Genomic DNA, 19,812 nt, shown 5'->3' with positions numbered 1-19,812 from the left:
CATGTTTATTTAAAAAAATATATAGATTTTTTGACTAAAAACAACAAGTGTGATTCGTGCACCTTTTTTCACTGCAGCAGTTCAGTACAGTACAGCACCAGTTCAGTACAGTTCAGTACAGTACAACACAGTTTAGATCAGTACAGATCAGTACAGTACAACACAGTACAGTTCAGTACAGTAGAACACAGTACAGTTCAGTACAGATCAGTACAGTTCAGTTCAATACAGATCAGTACAGTACAGATCAGTTCAATACAGATCAGTACAGTTCAGTTCAATACAGATCAGTACAGTACAGATCAGTTCAATACAGATCAGTACAGTTCAGTTCAATACAGATCAGTACAGTACAGATCAGTTCAATACAGATCAGTACAGTACAGATCAGTTCAATACAGATCAGTACAGTTCAGTTCAATACAGATCAGTACAGTACAGATCAGTTCAATACAGATCAGTACAGTTCAGTTCAATACAGATCAGTACAGTACAGATCAGTTCAATACAGATCAGTACAGTTCAGTTCAGTACAGATCAGTTCAGTACAGATCAGTTCAATACAGATCAGTTCAGTACAGATCAGTTCAGTACAGATCAGTTCAGTACAGATCAGTACAGTTCAGTTCAATACAGATCAGTTCAGTACAGTTCAGTTCAATACAGATCCGTTCAGTACAGATCAGTTCAATACAGATCAGTACAGTTCAGTTCAATACGGATCAGTTTAGTACAGATCAGTACAGTACAGATCAGTACAGTTCAGTTCAATATAGATCAGTACAGTACAGATCAGTACAGTTCAGTTCAATATAGATCAGTACAGTACAGATCAGTACAGTTCAGTTCAATATAGATCAGTACAGTACAGATCAGTTCAGTACAGATCAGTACAGTTCAGTTCAATATAGATCAGTACAGTACAGATCAGTTCAATACAGATCAGTTCAGTACAGATCAGTACAGTTCAGTTCAATATAGATCAGTACAGTACAGATCAGTTCAGTACAGATCAGTTCAATACAGATCAGTACAGTACAGATCAGTTCAGTACAGTTCAGTTCAATACAGATCAGTTCAGTACAGTTCAGTTCAGTACAGATCAGTTCAATACAGATCAGTACAGTACAGATCAGTACAGTTCAGTTCAATATAGATCAGTTCAGTACAGATCAGTTCAGTACAGATCAGTACAGTTCAGTTCAATATAGATCAGTTCAGTTCAATACAGATCAGTTCAGTACAGATCAGTTCAATATAGATCAGTACAATACAGATCAGTTCAGTACAGATCAGTACAGTACAGATCAGTTCAATACAGATCAGTACAGTACAGATCAGTTCAGTACAGATCAGTACAGTTCAGTTCAATACAGATCAGTTCAGTACAGATCAGTTCAGTACAGATCAGTACAGTACAGATCAGTTCAGTACAGATCAGTACAGTACAGATCAGTACAGTTCAGTTCAATACAGATCAGTTCAGTACAGATCAGTTCAGTACAGTTCAGTTCAATACAGATCAGTTCAGTACAGATCAGTACAGTACAGATCAGTTCAGTACAGATCAGTACAGTTCAGTTCAATACATATCAGATCAGTACAGATCAGTTCAGTACAGATCAGTTCAGCACAGTTCAGTACCGTTCAGTACCCACCCCGCTCCAGGCATAGCGTCATAGCGAAGTTGAGCGGCACGCGCATGCGCACTGGCACTTTGCCTCTTTTATTCCTGCCGCTGGCCGCCTTCCCGCGTTTGGGCAACACGGAACAAATGTGAACATTTCAAACAAAAACACCGGTTTATTTCTCGCGCTCTCTCGCTCGCTCGCTCGTTCGTGCCTGTCCCCGAGGAACCATGGCGGTAAACTTCGGCAGAATAGTCGTGGGGGTATATGTGGAGATAAAGAGGAGTGACGGTGAGTTTACTAGTTAAGTTCTTTTCTTTAGCTGTGTAACTAGCTGTTACCGTTTAGTCATTCTTTGCTTCGCTTAGCCAGCACTGACTAAGAGCAGCGCTAGTAATGCTAGCATTAGCAACCCGGCAAGCCTTTAACGTGACCTAGTGGCAGCTAGTTTTTTTTTTTGGTAAGCCAGTGCAGTGCAGTGCATCCCTGTTGCTGGGTAGCTAAGCTAACGACCTACATACCTAGCGCAGTCAACACAGCAACGGTTGCTAAGCTAAAAATGAGCTAAGCTAACTAGCCGGTCCGTTTACTTAGAGTCAAGTCTACCTAGCGTTGAAAAGGCATAACATGTATTATGGTTAACAAAAAACTTTTCTCCCCTATAGATTCCGACAAATAAGATATTTAACACCTTTTAAATTTCTGAGTGCCAGGGTTAATAATTTAGCACAGAGAACTAGAGCTAGTTTGGTTCTGTTACTAAGCTCTGTCTAGCCCTTTCCTGTCAGTGGTTAGGCGTTACCTCGCTAGACAGCTACTAACTCGTGTAACCTAGGTTGTAGGTTGTAATATTTTATATATATATTGCGCTCTTTTTTAATCTTACGTTAGTCATTTTTTTAATCGATCTAGCCTGATGAATGATGACTGAAGTTCTTCATGTGTAGGGGTTTAATAAGCAAAAAACACAAACATTCCCCAACACGTAGTAAAATTAGTCCAGTTTCAGTTCCTGGGTGTCTTAATCAAGGCAATAATTCACCACCTCTGGTTAATTCATTACAACCTGATTACCATATGGTATTACTGTCAACCCCATGGCACAGGAATAATTCATGAACAATGCTAGGCCAAATGGCTTCCTTGTCAGTTTATATGCTCACTATGTAGGTACAAAATGCACAATATGACTAAAATATCACATCATATTTAGTATTCAGCCACTGAAAAGCCTTCTTGACTCAAGATAACACTTTGTGGAAATTTCTCATTGTATACCATACAAAAAAAAACTTCAAATATGTTATCTACCCAGATAACATCAGGACATGGAGAATAGATGTCTAAAAGATGACTGATGTTAAGAGTTCAAACAGAGACACCTTCACACATGGTAGATTTAGAAAAATTACTGCAGTGCACGAAGCCTGTATCAGCAATATTTATAGAGCTGAGCAGCTCAGACTGTAGAGACTGCTGTAATTTAATGAACAGATCTGTTTCAATGCGCTAGTTCCACTAGTTTTTTGTTTAACAATTATGGACGTCATTTCTGGAGTCACGAGGTCTTTGCACTGAAACAGTCAGCATGTTTTCCACCACTGGAAAGTCTTCAGGTTGGAGCACTTTCCATATTGTGTGTTTCTCTGTAACATGACAAGTTGCATTATTGATGATTTTTTTTGTCTTATTAACTTCTTAAAGGAGAAGAGAGAGATTGGAGAGGGAATGACTGTTTATAGCCGATATACATTATATTGCCAAAAGTTTTGGGACACCCCTCCAAATCATTAGGTTCAGGGGTTGGGCTTGGCTCCTTAGTTCAAATGAAAGAAACTTCTTTAATGCTTCAGCATACCAAGACATTTTGGACAATTTCATGATCCCAACTTTGTGGGAAAAGTTTGGGGATGACCCCTTCCTGTTCCAACATGACTGCACACCAGTGCACAAAGCAAGGTCCATAAAGACATGGATGAATTAGAGCGGAGACTGTGAGCCAGGCCAAATCTGGGACGTCTGCCTTTTCATGCGCATGAATTTAATATGGAGTTGGCCCGCCCTTTGTAACTATAACAGCTTCAACTTTTCTGGGAAGGATTTCCACAAGGTTTAGGGGTGTGTTTATGGGAATTTTTGACCATTCCACTAGAAGCGCATTTGTGAGATCAGGCACTGATGTTGGACGAGAAGGGCTGTTCTATCGGGTTAAGGTCAGGAGACTGTGAAGTTCCTCCACACCAAACTCACTCATCCCATGTCTTTATGGACCTTGCTTTGTGCACTGGTGCACAGTCATGTTGGAACAGGAAGGGGCTATACCCAAACTGTTCCCATAAAGTTAGGAGCATGAAATTGTCCAAAATGTCTTGGTATGCTGAAGCATCAAGAGTTCCTTTCACTGGAACTAAAGGGCCGAGCCCAACCCATGAAAAACACCTGAATTCATTTATTTGGAAGGGTGTCCCAAAACTTTTGGCAGCATAAGTGTAACTCGAGTGAGAACATCTCACGGATCTTTACAACCTTTAATGTAACTATAAATGGTTAAGAAGTGTTTCTTCATAGATGAATTGCCTATAATGTGTTTTCTCGTAACAGCATGCCACTTTGTGTTTTTATTTTTCACAAATTATTATTAGATTAGATCTGATAATGTGGAGTAGCAGCCAGTTTGTCATGTTGTTGTTTGGTTAATAAAATATACTTTATAATTTTGCCAGTAACTGAGAGATCCCATTGACCGGTGCAGAAAAGTATTATTATTTTTGCTGGGTTTATGTAGGAGTATTTGTGACTGATGCAAAGAATATATTTGAAAAAGCATGTGTTTACACCTTTCATGTGGTGTTGATGGGATAGGCTCCTGATCCGGACTGTGATAAAGCTGCTATTAAAGATGAATGAATAAATCATATCACAATACTTGAAAGCATTTTTGCAATACACATTTATTGCATTTTTCAAGATGGTAATATGGAGATTTTGACTTCATGGTTGGGAGTAAAATGGAGGTGGTCAATGTACTAATGATCCTTGTGATTTTCTCAGTATATTGTCAGGCACTTTGTTGTGATGCAGCCATATATTACTGTCTTGATATTCATCACTGTTTGTCCAGTATCTAAGTGTCTTTTGTCTGATGAAAGAAAGTTCTTATAACGTTACACATGATTCAGTCTTATGAAGTTTCTGTATGATGTGTGTTGTCTTGTTCAATAATGACATGCCCTTTAAAATAAACAAATGCTAACAAGACAAAGGCAGCTTGAAAAGACTCGAGTCTTACTGGAGAGATCACACCGTAAGCACTAGAAAAAGTATACTATGGGCATATGATTTTACACAATGTTTTACAAAATTGTAGCTATGCGGTGTAAGCATCTTGTACCTCGGTTTATATTATTTTGTTGTTAGGCTTTGTACTACTATGTGATAAATCCGACTGATGCTTTTTCAAGACGTTGTGGAAACTGTTATTGTACCGTTATTGCTGCTATTAAATAATTGCACGGAGTGGGCGAGATGGCTTTAAATAATAGATAACAGCCATGACTGTTTCCTCTCTCTAGTCTGCTGAAACATAACAGTAGTGACTTGTACAACTTCTGAAATGTCCTGCAGAACAGGAGCTGTGTATTTCCTGTTGTTTCTTTTATTTGTGATCAGTCTTGGCTGATCATAAAGAGCCAAAAATGGCATACTTGTTGTTAGGGGCTGTATAGAGAGTTAGTTGTTTTGCAACATTCTCTACATATGTCAAAGTTAGTTTTGTTTTATTACAGGGCGAATACACCAGGCCATGGTAACATCTTTAAATGAAGATAACGAAAGTGTTACTGTGGAGTGGATAGAAAACGGAGACACGAAAGGAAAAGAGGTAAGCGTGAAGGTCTTGTTATTAAGCTTGGAACACTCAGAGATGTATGTGAGAACAGTGCCAGTGTTCAGAGGCAGGATGAGGGCAACAAGCTGCACTGCACAAAAGTGGGCATTGTGCTCAGTAAGCACTGATGCCATTTTCTTGTATACAATAAACTGAAACTTGAAACTCTGTGAAATAAATAAAAAAAAAATGGTTCCAAGAGATCCAAGTGCTCATTAGAATTTTCAAATAGGAGAGATCCTGGAGTCATTCTCTCAATTTGGAGACTTTTACAGATTTAGGAAAGACAAGACTTTGCTGTGCTTTGAAGCCATAATAATTCAGCTTAAAATGACTTCCATATAAAGGGCTTATTTGCTTCTTTAGTCATACGATACGTCTTGGCCATCTTTCAAATGGTTGCTTTTTATAATAATCGATAAGCAGCTCAATAAAAAAAGAATTTACTCTGTTGTCAGAAAATAAGTTTGAATCCGAAAGAGAGCATAATTTCCCAGTTCCCCGAATGGGAAGGGTAGCATTACTCATAGCCCTGATGGTTAGAGGGATACTAGTCAGCTGGGAGCTTCTCTGTAAGCTTGTGTATGTGCAAGTTGCTCTGACTAATGCCAGTGAAGGAAGCAGCCACCTTCCCCATTTGGTAGTTAGTGGGTAGGAAGGGGTAAATATCTGACCAAAATAAACAACGGATTTGTAGAATTAATTGGTGAATTATCAAGATCACAATGTCTGATAATAAAAATAATCCTTGTATGTTGTTTCTTGTGCTACAGACAATTCATTTTTTTCTCCTTAGAAGGTATTTACATTATATAATACACCCTATTATTTATTTATATATATTAATATAAATATATATATAGCAGGTACCTTGATTTAAAGTGATTTACAGTGCATATTGAGTGCAATGGATCTGCAGCTGGCCTTTGGTTTGAAAACAAGATTGTTTAGATCTTTATACATATAGATTATTACTATTATATTTTTTTAGACACCGAGCGATATGGCAAGAGGGAATGTATATTTTTGATACAGGCTTGACGAGAGGGCAAAATCACGTATGCATTTAACAATGAAAAGGGGGAACCTGAAGTACATGTAAACATGGAATAATTTGTGCTGCATATCCAACATTAAACTCATTTGAAAGCAATAATGAATTGATTTTTCAATTCATGAGAATATGTGAAATGTATAACTTTTGAACATTGCATGTGTTTACTCTTTTCAAACAGATTGATCTAGAAAGTATATTTTCACTAAACCCAGATGTTGCTCCTGAAGAGGAGATTTCTCTGAGCCCTGTAACACCACCTCCTCCCACACCTACCTCCGTGAAGGTTAACAAGATCCCCAAGGTTTGTACAAACCATCCGAAGATTCAGCATAAAGATCAGACTTACCTTTAATATTTAGCATCATGTCGCAGCTTGAACGAAAGTGCTTGCGTTTTGTTCTTTCTAATAATACATTCGCTGGCATTTTCTCCAACCTGTGCATTATATAGTTTGGAAGAGAATATGGAGAGAATGCTTCTTACATTTTAGTATAAAAAGCTTTTTGCATTCCTAACTGAAACTGCTGTGCAGAATCGAAGGACTATAGCTCCTGGAAGGGCTGAGATTCCGTCCAGAGACAATAGAGGTATGATTGGCCATGTGGCTCTCAGGATAATTACAGTAGTGTATTAATTGTGACAATTAAAAGAAATGTGTGTGTGTTGCGCTGTCAGTTGGATCAACACGGGCGCGCCCTGGCCAGCAGCAACCGGAGTCAGCCCTCCCTCCACCTGCTCAGCAACCAGCCCAACCTATACAGTCCCAAACACAGCAGAGCCAACAGCAGCAGCAGAATGGTAATAACACACCTTTGATTAAAATAGCACTCTATTCTGATGAACAGTAATAACCCCCAGTGGAGTTGATCTTACTGTTACTTCATGTGTTTTTGTAATGTTTCTGACACACAGCTCTGGTTACAGACTGACCTAAGGGGGATTTTCTGTATTTATTTCTCCAATCATAATTTTTTGCATCTTTTCTAAACATTAGATTTTACAGCTCTGCAGGGCTCTGCTTTTCCTCCTAGCTGGTAGTGATAGTCACACACTGAATTATATGAATTAATAGAGCATTTCTGTCCAGCTATTCACCTAAATTGGTATTTAGTCTTTAGCAGTTGTACATTAAATAAACGCAGAGGGACAGAGAGAGAAGAGGAAAAGATCCTTTTACAAAGGAAGTGAATGACGCTATTGTGTAGTCAGGATTGTCTGACTGTATTGTCATGATGTTTGGCAGCGAGGAGGAAGTCCAACTGTGTTAAAGAGGTGGAGAAACTGCAGGAGAAGAGAGAGAGGCGGCGATTGCAGCAGCAAGAGCTAAGGGAGAAGAGAGCACAGGTCAGCGCCATGCCCATGACTTTCAGAATCCTTTAATCTAATATTGCTTCGATTATTGTCCTTTGTCGATGTAGCAGTCTGAATATTACACACTCACATAAAAGCCCAAATTTAACCTTAGCCTGTGTTGTCAGCATGATGTATTATTTATCTTAAAGACTAGTTTGCAATTTCCTTCATAACTGCCATTATTAATTTTGTGCATTGAATTGAAGGAGCTGGTTTTATTTTAAGAGTAAAGGTACTTTAGTTCCTATAATTATAACTTTTGTCTCATTTTAATGATCTATTTGTTTTAAAGGAAGTGGACACGACAGTCCCCAACTATGAAATACTGCAGATGATCAGAGACTTTAGGGCAAGCCTGGATTACAGACCATTAACCACTGCTGATTTAGTGAGTATGAGTTGATGTATTTATATATTCATATATATTTATATATTCTCTTGCCACTTCTCTTGCCATGGATGCCTGATCATTTGTGAAACTTTTGTGTGCTGATTTATAAGAACAATTTTAAAATAAACCTGTGGTGCTGTAGCTGTAACAGTAAAGAGACATGTAATGTTGACAGATTGAAGAACACCGAATATGTGTTTGTGTGAGGAAGCGTCCTCTTAACAAAAAAGGTAAAACAGACTTTTGTTTATTTTCTTGCATATTAGGCTCAAAGGAATTGAACCCATTCTGAAGACTACTAATAAGCATTTTAATTCCCTTTTAATAGGAATTTCTAACCTAAATGGCATAAAATAATCACTGAGTGTGTTTGTGGTGAACTGTGGTGTTAAAGGACGTGTCACTGCTGTGTTGTAGAACTCGCCGCAAAGGAGCTGGATGTGATAACCGTCCCAAGTAAAGATGTTGTGATGGTCCATGAGCCTAAGCAGAAAGTGGACCTCACCCGTTACCTAGAGAATCAAACCTTTCGTTTTGATTATGCCTTTGACGACAGTACAACAAATGAAATGGTTTACAGGTTTGTCTTATTTATAATCCACTAGTGATGAGAGTAGTTGTTGTTGTCTGGGGTGGAAATGTAAATTAAGAAGTGGTACTGTGCAGGTTTACAGCAAGACCTTTGGTGGAAACCATCTTTGAGAGAGGAATGGCGACATGCTTCGCATACGGCCAAACTGGAAGTGGAAAAACGCACGTGAGAACTTTTTCTTTTTCAAATAAGTATTATATGAATAGACATAGAATAAATGCTTATTTCAGTTAAGTCGTAATTGTAGTGCAGGTTATTGCTTATAACTCTTGCTTGTTATTGTTATATGTTATTGCTTATAGCCGCACTTATCCCTGAACATAAAGTTCACATTGATGTCTTTTGGTTTTTCAGACTATGGGTGGAGATTTTTCAGGAAAGAATCAGGATTGTTCAAAAGGAATCTATGCGTTAGCTGGTAAGTGTTTACAAATTTGCAGCTATTTTGAGGGGTTTAACGCAGTTATTAACTTAAAGATGGTACATTTTTTACTAGCTTTAAAACTCTTTAAAAACCGTTTGTTCTCTTTCTCTTGCTCCATGCAGCTCGAGATGTTTTTCTCATGCTGAAGAAACCCAACTACAAGAAATTGGATCTTCAGGTCTACGCAACGTTCTTTGAAATTTACAGTGGAAAGGCAAGTGACTCAAACCCTGCTGGTCATCAACCCAGAAATCAGTGCTTTAGATGTTTGTAAAGCAATTGTTTAGTAGTTATAAAGGGTTATCGGTTGCGGAAAATCACCATAGAGTGCTAATGCATTCAGAGATGCCTTACTTATTCTTTAAGTACTTTATCTGGCCCAGGTTGCTTACTTGTAGATTTTGGTGCTGTGTCCAGGTGTTTGATTTGCTGAACCGTAAAGCAAAGCTGCGTGTACTGGAGGACGGGAAACAGCAGGTTCAGGTTGTTGGGCTGCAGGAGAGAGAGGTCAGGTGCACTGAAGATGTCCTCAAGCTCATTGAGGTTGGAAACAGCTGCAGGTAATTATATATCAGTATGAAATGCTCTCTAATGTAATAAATATGCTGTGTTTATATAATATATGTATGTACATTGTTTTCCTTATTTACTATAACTGCAGAAATTTCTCACCTCTTGATCCACAGAACATCAGGACAGACTTCTGCCAATGCTCACTCGTCCCGTAGCCATGCTGTCTTCCAGATCATTCTGCGCAGGAAGGGTAAGATGCACGGCAAGTTTTCATTGATTGACCTGGCAGGGAATGAGCGTGGTGCCGATACGTCCAGCGCTGACCGGCAGACACGACTGGAAGGAGCAGAGATCAACAAGAGCCTACTTGCACTAAAGGTGCGAATAAATTTACATCAACAATCTGAACCTGTTTTCATGAAAGTCAGATCATTTATATTGATCAATTATGAATGATTAATAAATTGTGTATTTCCTGGTATTTAATAGTAAATTAATAGTTAAGTATTGAAATACATCCAAAAACATCTGGTATTTTGTTATCATCAAGGAGTGTATTAGAGCCCTGGGGCGGAACAAACCACACACGCCGTTCCGAGCCAGCAAACTTACACAGGTCCTCAGAGACTCGTTCATCGGAGAGAACTCTCGAACATGCATGGTAAATAGCCACTGCCATTTTTAATTAAAAAAAAAAAAAACGAAGTGAATCCTGGTTTAATTATGGACAGCTCTGATTATCATTTATTTTTCATGATCAGATTGCCACCATCTCTCCTGGAATGGCTTCCTGTGAAAACACTCTGAATACACTACGATATGCCAACAGGTAAAAATGAAGTCTCTTTGGTTTTCTGTAGGTAAAGTATTTCTTGGGTTTTATCTTTAATTTATTTATAAAATACAACAAAGGGAACTGTTATTTATAATGCAATAAATAATGAATTGCTTATTAGTGACATATTTTATGTGCAGGGCAAACAGTGTTGTCCTGATTCTTCCTTTTACTCCTATTTCTCTTTCTCTCTTTACTTGTCTTTTCTTGCTTATTCCTTGCTGCTCCAGAGTAAAGGAGTTTGGGATTAGTCCCTCAGACATCCCATTTTCTCAGGGAGGAAGTCGCTCTGGGCTCTCTCCCACTTGCGAGTATGAGCACAAGATTATTTATCCCGCTTTCCATCTGCCATAGAAGCAGATACGCAGTGTTAAATTTTTGTTTGCATCTCCTTGGCTGGTTTTGACCCATGATGCATGAGAAAGAAGCTTACACCTTCACGCTTAGTTATATTCATAGATAACATGCACGGCCTCCCATTAGAGTATAGACTAATGCTGCTTCTCTGTCTCATTTTGAGTGGTGTGCTTGGTGAATATTTTTCATCAGTCTCCCACCTGTTATTAATCTGCTTTTCATTTCACTTTCTAACCCTGGGCATGTGTGCCTTTGTTGTGTGCAGTAATAAAGGATCAGATTTAATGACACCATTAGGTGAATAATAGGAACCTCTAGGCACCTTGGGGCTAGATTAGATTTCAAATTAGTGTGTCTCACTACAATTACAAAATGATTGTTTAAGCATCTTGATGCATATTAGATTTCTATAGTAAATACTACCACTTGCTTTTAACATGTTGCCATTCGTCACAAGGCCTGGTATATTCATTTGTCAGAATATGTTTTACCATTCTATTCATTCATTTTATTCTATTTAAGCATTCAAGGGCAAAGGACGTTAACTATTAAAACTATTACTGCTTACAGAGGTATCTGGCCATTAACACATTATTATTTAAGACGTCTATATTTCAGTTACAAATCAAGACCAGTGCAGCCCCTTTTTTCGTGACTGGTCTTATTCACACTAGTATGCCCCCTGCTGATGAATTTGAGCACGCTCTCTCCTGTTCACACAGAGTAAAGGAGCTGACCGTAGACCCGAACACAATGGCCGAAGGAGTCCGACCCAACATTAACGCCATCAACCAGCTGGACATCATGGAGGATGAGTGGGAGCTAAGCAACTCCCCTCAAAGAGATGACCTCAAGCTGCTCTGTGAACAGAATGTATGAAACAGACTAAAGATTTCTTAGTCAGAAAGCAATATAAAATCAAATATATATCTTCAGCAGTTTTGGATCATCCAATCCCAAAGATGAAGTTTTGTTTTTTGTGCATTTGGATGCTGTCAGTAAATTGAAGTGAAGGGGGTCTGTTATTTTAAAGACTTGTCTGATGTTTTCTTAGGAAGAGGAAGTGTCTCCTCAGCTCTTCACATTCCATGAGGTGGTGTCCCAGCTGGTGGAGATGGAGGAGCAGGTCCTGGAGGACCACCGAGCAGTGTTTCAGGTGACATATTTACAGTACGAGTTTATTCTGCAGGCTAAATTTTTTTTTTCATATTAATATATGCAATGTGAAATTTGTGTTGGGTTATGAAAAAAAATCTTGAAAGATTATGATTGTTGTTCTGATGGTTTACATGTGTGAACAATAAATGTTTTTGTTTTACTGATTATTTCAATTAAGAATTTATTTTTCTTTAATTAAATGAAAGTTTTTATCATTCATGTGTGTAATGGTGGGTGTGTGCCGTTTGGTCCAGGAGTCAATTAGGTGGCTGGAGGATGAAAAGGTTCTGCTGGAGATGACGGAGGAGGTGGATTATGACGTAGACTCCTACTCCTCCCAGCTGGAGCAAATCCTCGACCAGAAGATCGATGTCCTGATTGAGCTCAGAGGTAGCCCTCATCCTGAAATCTTTTTTGCTTACCCATAGGCATTAATCACATCTATTTCAAACTGAAGATTTTCACAAATACCCAGATTTCTGATTAAATAGCTAAAGCCCCAGTAAACCTAAATCTGTGATTTTTTTCTTTTTCTTTTTCTTTTTCTAATTAGGATTCTCTTGGTCTTGTGGGTGCACACATCATACAGAGTAGATAATTATATATAGTATGTGTAATATAATAACTGAGTCTCAAACGCAACATCAGTCCACCCGAACAATCAGATGTCGGTTAAGCACGATTATTAGAGTATTAGAATCACCACTAGACACTTTTTTCCTAGATCAGTCCGGTCAAATGTTTTTATGTTTTATATTGGTGGTGTCCACTGTGTTGCTGAGGGCTTTAACTAATGTGGACATTACCATTATTTAAAAATAAATGTTTTAAAGTCTGTTTTTATTATGAAATTGTGTAATATTGTCTACTCTTTCTTTTGGTAGATAAAGTGAGGTCGTTTCGCTCAGCCCTGCAGGAAGAAGAACAAGCCAGCAAGCAAATCAATCCCAAGAGGCCTCGGGCTCTGTAGACTTGGAACTAAGGTCACAGGCACAAGCATGACAGCTAGACACTTGGCAGAGTTACAGCAGTTTCAGCAAATACCAAATAACCGTAACGTGTGTCTGTGCTAGACAACCTGCTAGTGTCCAGCAGAGTTACTCAGAATTTGAATGTCTCTTTCTTTGGCCAACATGTGAAATATACAAAACATTTAGATCATTGCATTGATGTACTGCACTGCTTTAAGTGGACTGCTGATCTTCAAGGAATGTCTGGCAGAAGCTGCAATTGTGCCCATCTACTAATTAAACATCTCACACAAAACTACACTGAATAACATTTTGAAGATCAGCATGTGCCTTAAGACAGCTGTAGAAGCACAGCCATTCGTGTAAGCAAGTGGGATTTGTTTTGTTTGTTAGAAAATTGCTGAAGTGATCTCTGCAGTAGACTTGGGAAATAGATTTCTTTTCTGTGTATTTGTATTTATTTACTTTTTTAAAGTTTAGTTAATGGCTGTTAACTACATTGTCCTACATTTTAGGGTCTTTACCACCTTCATTTTTTGAAGCTGATCTAAACCGAATGCATGTGCTTTTAATAACCTGTACCCCATTCTCTGTTACCAGCATGGCAGACCAGGCCCATCTGCACTTTATATAACCCTGTTTCTCATGTTGGACCCCACTAAAGTCGTATTACTCCATTATCTCCTTTCGGGGGGTTCGTAATGTCCTTTTAGTGTTTGTTTCAGTTATACTGTTCAACTTAAATTGTCTAAATTAATGATCTCAATGAGGTTACTGCTGCTCTGGAGTGGGAGTAGAGCTGTATTTTGTCAATAATGAATTTTGTTGTTTCTGGTTTTACTAGGGCATTGTCCTCGTACTCATTTTTTACTCTGTGCTGTGGCTCTTTTTGGCCAGCTGCAGAATGCTTCATTGTATATTAACTCTATCTTGGCTGGTATCTGGAAAACATGTTGCTCAAAACACTACTTTTCAGGACAAAAAAAAGATGTATGATGCTATAGACAGACATATGGATCAGACCATGTTGCTATAGCTGATCTTTTCACTGTTGGCACTAGACTCCGGTGGCTGAATATAGTCCAATTTGATAAGAACGTTATGTTGGTAGAGTTTGCAGTGTAGATGGTGTTGCTGCTTTTCTTGTCTTTGTAAAGCCTCAGGAAAGTGGGACAGTGCAGGAAGACAGATCACCCAACTTCACTTAAGCCAGGCACTAGAGAGACGACTTTAGGACCAGGTAGTTGGAGAGACAAAAACTAATATAAGGCTATACAATTAATGAAGTGACTTGCATATGTTGTATGTTTGTTTGAGAGAAGCAGGAGTACTCTCACCCTGAAGAGTTTGCTTCATTGAAAGCAAGATTTTTATATTCGGTATGGAAACCTTTAGCTAAAATAATAAACACAAATCTTATTCCGTGTATATTATCTAAACAAAGACAACAGCAGCATTAGCCAGTATTTTAAATTGTACCTTTGGTACCAACACATATTAGTAAAGGTATTGAGAAGTTGATGGAAATGCTAACGAAGTCATTAAAATATTTATGTACAACACATGATTTTCCTGGGATATTCATATAAAGCATTATATCGATCTTACAAACACATAGGGTTTATTTCTAGAAGGTGCCTTTAGTACAGGAACCACAGAAAGGAACCAACACATTAGTCCTACTGCAGCCTGTTAAATGGCCTTACTTTCGAGGTGCGAAGGTTCCATGTGCCAGCTTTCCTCTTTTATAGAGGTAACAGAGGTGTAATAACCTATTTCAAGTTTACTACTGTTTCAAGATCTTTTGACCACAACGTGCTTAAAAAATCTCAGTGAAAAATCTGGTTTGTTATTGAACATTCTAGCATAATGTTATAGCACCTTGAGATTAACATCCAAGCCAAAGGCACACTATAATTAAGATGCGATATCAATATGAATATATGGTCCAGATATCCTGCATTTGAGCTTCATGAAAAGTGGATCCCAGCAGAGTTGAATGCATGAAGTAGTCTGAGGATGAGAAAGTAACAAGAAGCAATTTTAAGCAGAGGAATGTAATTATTCGTCATATCAAGATTAGCTGCAGTGAAAAATGTATTTGCAAAGTATATTCACGTACACCATGAAGTCATCTATGTCCATCGATCGTGCCCGTTTTTCACTAAATTCAGCTTCCTGTAGAACGCTCTCAATTTTCTGGGTAATGCTGAAGTCCTGTGGTACTTCCTAGTTAATATACGATTAGAATGGCCCACAATCAAATATCTGACACCAAATGTGCCAAAATGTAAACAACAGCACCACAGAGCATACAAGCGATTTTAGATAATCTATCATAAAGAATATTCTGATGAACAGTAGGAGGAACTTACTATGTTGTGCATGGAGCAGTGAATTCTGTAGTTCTTCTCCAAAAGCTGCTCAACAGCAGTAGATCTTGGGGTGAGGGAAAAATACAAGATAGAGCTGAAAATGTTTGTTTTTAGGTACAGAAGTCGTTAAACTGAAATAAATACTTACTTGAAGGCTGCGTTCAGAGTTTTGTTCTTTCTTACAAATGCAATTCTGACAAGACCATCCCATTCCTACGAGTATAAATAAATTTGAATAGATAATACATAGAACCTAAAATTCATATTCAGTGTTAAATAACAAGATGCACCGATTCGATGAATAGTGCGTGTTGTACAATAACCCGGGTGCAACTGAATCTAAAAGCGATTGTGTGTGAATGATTAGAGATGAAGTTTACATCAGTCCTGTACATGTGTTTTGCTTATATTGGGAGTGGTTGCCTTTTACAATTAGAGCAAAGGAACCTGTTTACATGGGGGAAAATATTCTGTAGCTCTATATAATGTGAGAAACTGGAACATTTGCTACATTATTCATTATAATAAAATACATCAAGGCCTGCCTCCTATGTCTCTGCTCATTTCTGACATATCTATGTATAAAGAATCTTGGCTGTAGGCATTCTGTCATACAAACTACACTACAATGCCAAAAGTGGTGTTATCATCTATGAAGAAACGCTTCTTAACCATTTATAGTTACATTAAAGGTTGTAAAGATCCGTGAGATATTCTCACTTGAATTACACTTATGTTGCCAAAAGTTTTGGGACACCCTTCCAAATAAATGAATTCGGGTGTTTTTCATGGGTTGTGTTTGGCCCTTTAGTTCCAGTAAAAGGAACTCTTAATGCTTCAGCATACCAAGACATTTTGGACAATTTCATGCTCCCAATTTTGTGGGAACAGTTTGGGGATGACCCCTTCCTGTTCCAACATGACTGTGCACACCAGTGCACAAAGCAAGGTCCATAAAGACATGGGATGAGTGAGTTTGGTGTGGAGGAACTTGACTGACCTGCACAGAGTCCTGACCTCAACCCTATGGAACTCCTTTGGGATGAATTAGCGCGGAGACTACATGCCAGGCCTTCTCGTCCAACATCAGTGCCTGACCTCACAAATGCACTTCTACTGGACTGGTCAAAATTTCCCATAAACACACTCCTAAACCTTGTGGAAAGCCTTCCCAGAAGAGTTAAAGCTGTTATAGTTACAAAGGGCTGGGCAAGTCCATATTACATTCATGTGCATGTAAAGGCAGACGTCCCAAAACTTTTGGCAATGTAGTGTATCTTGGTAAACCATCATAAAGAATATCGAACTGAACAGTGGGAGTGACACTAAAATATTTACTTATTACTGTGCATGGAGCATATCTCTAGCGGCATCATATTTACACACACCGTCCTTCTGGCTTGGGTTCATGCCAGTATTTTTACTATAGTAATTAAGCACTAATCAGAGGTAAATTGCGTCCTTTTTGTGAAGAATATTTGTCTTGTTAACAGTGAAACAAGGCATATGCAAATAAGCTAAACAAACCTGAAAATTGATGGGTGGCGGTGGATTTTTCGGTTCTATCCTGACCACACTAGATTCCACTTTAGGAGGAGGTCTGAAATTGTTTTTTCCAACCTGAAATAAGAAAGCAGTGTCATGTCACCATTCTGTTCATGGATTGCATGATATCAGCTGCATGCTGTTTACATACAACCCTAAAGTAATTTTCCAATATCATCATGACCCAAAGTGTTTTATTCATTTTATGCCATAGGAATTTACCACGGCTAACATGTGTCATTTATTGTAGAGTGTGTTTTATCCATTTATAGTTACAGTTGATGCTGAACAGCCTTACTTGGCATTAATAAGACAACTAAAAAACAATGGCCAAGAAACTGCAAAGCCCTCCCCTCCCTTAAAGGTTAACCTGTAATAACCCTGTAGTGGGAACTATAGTCACTACTGAAATTATGGAAAATTATAATTTGCTAATTCAACAACATTGTGGATTAAAAAGAAATTTCACTGGTTAAATCTATATCAACAGGTAAATAACGACAGGGTCTTGAACCTGAATTAATTACCCCAACACATCACATGTACATTTCTGTAGCAAGTCCAATGTTATGACAGACTTTTTTGTGATATAAAGGCTTGTAATCACTGTCCACTGTGAGCTGTGGAGATGCCTAACCTTCATGAGGTGGTCCACTCTGGCCAGTAGTTGCGTGTTGATAGATAGTCTGCAGTAGAGTTTATCTCCAGGCTTCGCCACCAACCGCATAGCAAACTCCCTCTGGAACATCAGCACTGCACATCTGTCTCACACACACACACACCAAATTAATTACACCAAACAGGTAAGTTATGATAACCGTGAGATTCTTAGATTGGACATATTTTAGAAACTGGACAGTTAAATATTTGACTATAAACTTCATACCTGAAGAAAGGTCTGTGAAGAAGAAGCTTGAAGACAAATGGTGATGATATCTGCAAAGTGTGTTATATTGCTGTTAAAATGTAAAAGAGATCCTTTCGTATTAAGTTAACAAAAATTACACTTCTGGATTGTTACCTGATAGGGTAAATTTGCTACACACACGTCAAAGAACGGCAGTTCGGTCTTCAAAACGTCACCAACCAAAATCTGAAGCTTTGTCTGCATTGGCCTGTAAACGTTTGGTTTAAGACTGGATTATTTAGCCACAAAGAAAGCCAATCAAATGCTTCATTTATCTCAATCACTCACGTGCACTGCACTCGTTTCTGAAGTTCAGCTACAAGCCTGGTGTCCAGCTCACACGCTACTACCTTTAAATGACAGGAAGTATGTTGTGGGTTATGTTCTTGTTTACAATCAAGTATAAAAACAAAAGCTATTAAAGCATAGCTACTTTTTTGGCCTTTTCCAGAAGCTTCACGGTCATGTTTCCAGTTCCAGGTCCGACCTCCAGGACCACATCTGTAGGTCTCAAGGCTGCCTGATGATACACAATCAACAAACATATATGATATACACTGTATAAACATGTTCAATGTAAACAGCCATTTACTTACATTGGTTACTCTAAACAAATCTGTTTTAACGGCACAACTACGATAGATGATTAAGGGAAGCTAGGAATAAGTAGTACTATGAGATGCCAATACAGAAGTTGAGCATATCTGATAATGTGCTGTTCATCCTTTGGCCTTTAGAGACCTAGACATTTATTTTACAAATCAGCTTAAAGAAAACTAACCACTATGTTCCAGAAAGCATTAGATAATGATGATGACATGGTGTGTGATAACGCTGGAAGTGTGAATAAACATTATACACCGATCAGGCATAACATTATGAGCACTGAGAGGTGAAGTGAATAACTCTGATGATCTCCTCATCATGGCACCTGTTACTGGGTGTGATATATTAGGCAGCAAGTGAACATTTTGTCCTCAAAGTCGATGTGTTAGAAGGAGGAAAAATGGACAAGCGTAAGGATTTGAGCGAGTTTGACAAGGGCCAAATTGTGATGGCTAGACGACTGGATCAGAGCATCTCCAAAACTGCAGCACTTGTGGGGTGTTCCCGGTCTGCAGTGGTCAGTATCTATCAAAAGTGGTCCAAGAAAGTAACAGAGGTGAACTGGCGACAGGGTCATGGATGGCCAAGTCTCATTGATGCATGCGGGGAGCATGCCCGTGTGATCTGATCCAATAGACAGGCTACTGTTGCTCAAATTGCTGAAGAAGTTCATGCTGGTTCTGATAGAAAGGTGTCAGAATACACAGTGCATGACGGGTCAGGCAACACAATATTAGGCAGGTGGTCATAATGTTATGAGAGAGAGAGAGAGAGAGAGAGAGGTTACCTTCTCAATAATGCCATTAACCACCAAGGGATTTTTCAGGATATGCTGTCCAATACCAGTGTTGAACATGATTCCTGAAACACAAAGATGATTTCTTTTCCAAACACCAGTAGACAAATCACAGATCTGATGACACACAACACATCTCAGCTGAGACACAAACAGCTGACTGACATGCTACACAGCTCTAGATGACCAGCAGTAAACTAGCCCCACGTGCACTGACCTTGACTCTTCACCTCTTGGTGTTGTCGGGTTTTCTTCTCCGCTTTAACTTTAGGCATTTTGGTGAGTCGATTAAATCCGGAGATCTGGTACGGTTTTCACCCAGAATATCAGCTCACAGCACGTGTGTGTATCGACGGAACTACGTCAGAGAGGAAATTTGGGATTTCTTCATGTGTTTCCTCGAGCTGCTTGTAGTCGA

General features: G+C 38.7%; 2 protein-coding genes across 3 annotated transcripts; one reads left to right on the top strand and one right to left on the bottom strand.

The window, feature by feature from the left end:
- Positions 1–1,707: 1,707 nt before the first annotated feature.
- On the top strand, positions 1,708–16,086 carry kif2a (kinesin family member 2a). Of its 2 annotated transcripts, XM_058390652.1 has the most exons (21): positions 1,708–1,919; positions 5,414–5,508; positions 6,750–6,872; positions 7,104–7,158; positions 7,247–7,369; positions 7,815–7,915; positions 8,217–8,312; positions 8,491–8,545; positions 8,733–8,895; positions 8,982–9,072; positions 9,262–9,325; positions 9,454–9,545; positions 9,749–9,891; positions 10,018–10,222; positions 10,395–10,505; positions 10,606–10,673; positions 10,910–10,990; positions 11,759–11,909; positions 12,091–12,192; positions 12,449–12,584; positions 13,079–16,086. In XM_058390652.1, exons 1-21 carry the CDS (start codon positions 1,859–1,861, stop codon positions 13,162–13,164), a joined length of 2,202 nt encoding a protein of 733 aa, XP_058246635.1. In that variant the 5' UTR covers positions 1,708–1,858; the 3' UTR covers positions 13,165–16,086. The 2 variants fall into 2 exon arrangements, with proteins under 2 accessions (XP_058246635.1, XP_058246636.1); XM_058390653.1 differs by lacking the exon at positions 10,910–10,990 and having other exon boundaries at positions 1,709–1,919.
- Positions 13,601–19,781, bottom strand: dimt1l (DIM1 dimethyladenosine transferase 1-like (S. cerevisiae)). Its single transcript, XM_058390658.1, has 12 exons — positions 19,612–19,781; positions 19,386–19,459; positions 18,426–18,512; positions 18,281–18,342; positions 18,107–18,200; positions 17,972–18,021; positions 17,723–17,846; positions 17,068–17,160; positions 15,689–15,753; positions 15,541–15,604; positions 15,288–15,394; positions 13,601–15,178 (listed from the first exon to the last, which is right to left on the bottom strand). The coding sequence occupies exons 1-12, from the start codon at positions 19,667–19,669 to the stop codon at positions 15,136–15,138; spliced, it is 921 nt and encodes a 306-aa protein (XP_058246641.1). The 5' UTR covers positions 19,670–19,781; the 3' UTR covers positions 13,601–15,135.
- Positions 19,782–19,812: the final 31 nt, after the last annotated feature.

This window comes from Hemibagrus wyckioides, linkage group LG05 (genome assembly GCF_019097595.1).
Source record: "Hemibagrus wyckioides isolate EC202008001 linkage group LG05, SWU_Hwy_1.0, whole genome shotgun sequence".
NCBI lineage: Eukaryota > Metazoa > Chordata > Actinopteri > Siluriformes > Bagridae > Hemibagrus > Hemibagrus wyckioides.
This window is presented reverse-complemented; position numbering and strand designations above follow the sequence as displayed.

What these genes read in the sequence shown, in the direction of transcription:
- dimt1l (XM_058390658.1), bottom strand. Translation starts at nt 19,669, where the DNA reads ATGCCTAAAGTTAAAGCGGAGAAGAAAACCCGACAACACCAAGAGGTG. An exon ending in GAGTGGACCACCTCATGAAG is followed by an intron (nt 17,161 to 17,722) that starts GTTAGGCATCTC and finishes TTCTTATTTCAG; the next exon opens with GTTGGAAAAAACAATTTCAG. An exon ending in ACTGCTCCATGCACAACATA is followed by an intron (nt 15,395 to 15,540) that starts GTAAGTTCCTCC and finishes TATATTAACTAG; the next exon opens with GAAGTACCACAGGACTTCAG.
- kif2a (XM_058390652.1), top strand. Translation starts at nt 1,859, where the DNA reads ATGGCGGTAAACTTCGGCAGAATAGTCGTGGGGGTATATGTGGAGATA. An exon ending in AGGTTAACAAGATCCCCAAG is followed by an intron (nt 6,873 to 7,103) that starts GTTTGTACAAAC and finishes ACTGCTGTGCAG; the next exon opens with AATCGAAGGACTATAGCTCC. An exon ending in AGCTGCTCTGTGAACAGAAT is followed by an intron (nt 11,910 to 12,090) that starts GTATGAAACAGA and finishes ATGTTTTCTTAG; the next exon opens with GAAGAGGAAGTGTCTCCTCA.